The sequence below is a fragment of the Chaetura pelagica genome, unplaced genomic scaffold, assembly GCF_000747805.2.
Source record: "Chaetura pelagica isolate M959 unplaced genomic scaffold, ChaPel_1.0 scaffold490, whole genome shotgun sequence".
NCBI lineage: Eukaryota > Metazoa > Chordata > Aves > Apodiformes > Apodidae > Chaetura > Chaetura pelagica.
Genome location: NW_009951936.1, coordinates 345434 through 346313, shown reverse-complemented (window position 1 = coordinate 346313; position 880 = coordinate 345434). Strand labels below are relative to the sequence as shown.

The window sequence follows — 880 nt, the reverse complement described above, 5'->3', positions numbered from 1 at the left end:
GGGGGGGGGGGAAGGAAAAAAAAGAGAAAGAGAAGGAAAGAGAGGATGAGAAGAGTGAGGAGGTGAAGCAGATTTACACAATTTTGAATTTCAAACGACTTGTAAATATTATCTGCACTAGCACAAATTGATTGCTTTCCTGCCCACAATCTTCTTACTAGTTTGGGCTTCAGGCGTGAACTCGGGATTTAGCCCCGAATGCTGAAATTAACATTTTAATTACTGTACTGACCACCCCAACTCTGCAGCAGGAAGGAAAAAAACCACCTCTCTCTCCTCATCCCCAAATCCTTATACAGCCACTGCGGTTCTCAAGGCAAAAAAAAAGCTTATTAACACCACGTTACTGCGCCCCCCCCAGACAACGTGGCTTTTCTGATTTCCACAGCAAAAGACAACCACAGCCCTTACCTTACAAATCTGAAAATAATCCGAAGTGAGCGTCTCCTGGATCTCGTCCCTGGGAGTCCCCGCAGCTCCCGCAGCCCCCGCTGGGTGCGCGGAGCCCCCGCCGGCCGCCCCCGCCGCCCCCGCCACCGGGGGACGAGGCGGTTAAACCATCCAAAACTTTGCGAAAATTGAATTTCTTCATTTCGAAAAAAGCTTTCGGGAGACCGGGGCGGGGAGGCAGGATGTGCCGCGACACATCCAGCTACGCGGAGCGCGAGAGGAAAAGGAAAAATAAAAAGTCTTTAATGGTCCTCCGAGTGAGGCAGCACTTTGAAGTCCCTTGCACCGAACCGAACGTCAGTGTTAGGTGTAATTGGTGGAAAAACACAAAGGCTTCATTTTGCCAGGCTATCGGGGAAAAAGGTTCTTTAAAAAATAAAATAAAATAAATATATATATAAATTTAAAAGGAAAAAAAAAAAATCCGCAA

The 880-nt window shown here is 47.4% G+C and overlaps 1 protein-coding gene across 1 annotated transcript in view; it reads right to left on the bottom strand.

The window, feature by feature from the left end:
• STXBP5L (syntaxin binding protein 5-like) overlaps positions 1-592 on the bottom strand; it is a 183340-nt gene extending 182748 nt beyond the window's left edge. Inside the window, 2 exon segments of the mRNA XM_009996442.1 lie at positions 412-516; positions 518-592. Coding sequence (XP_009994744.1) covers positions 412-516; positions 518-592 — 180 coding nt within the window.
• Positions 593-880: the final 288 nt, after the last annotated feature.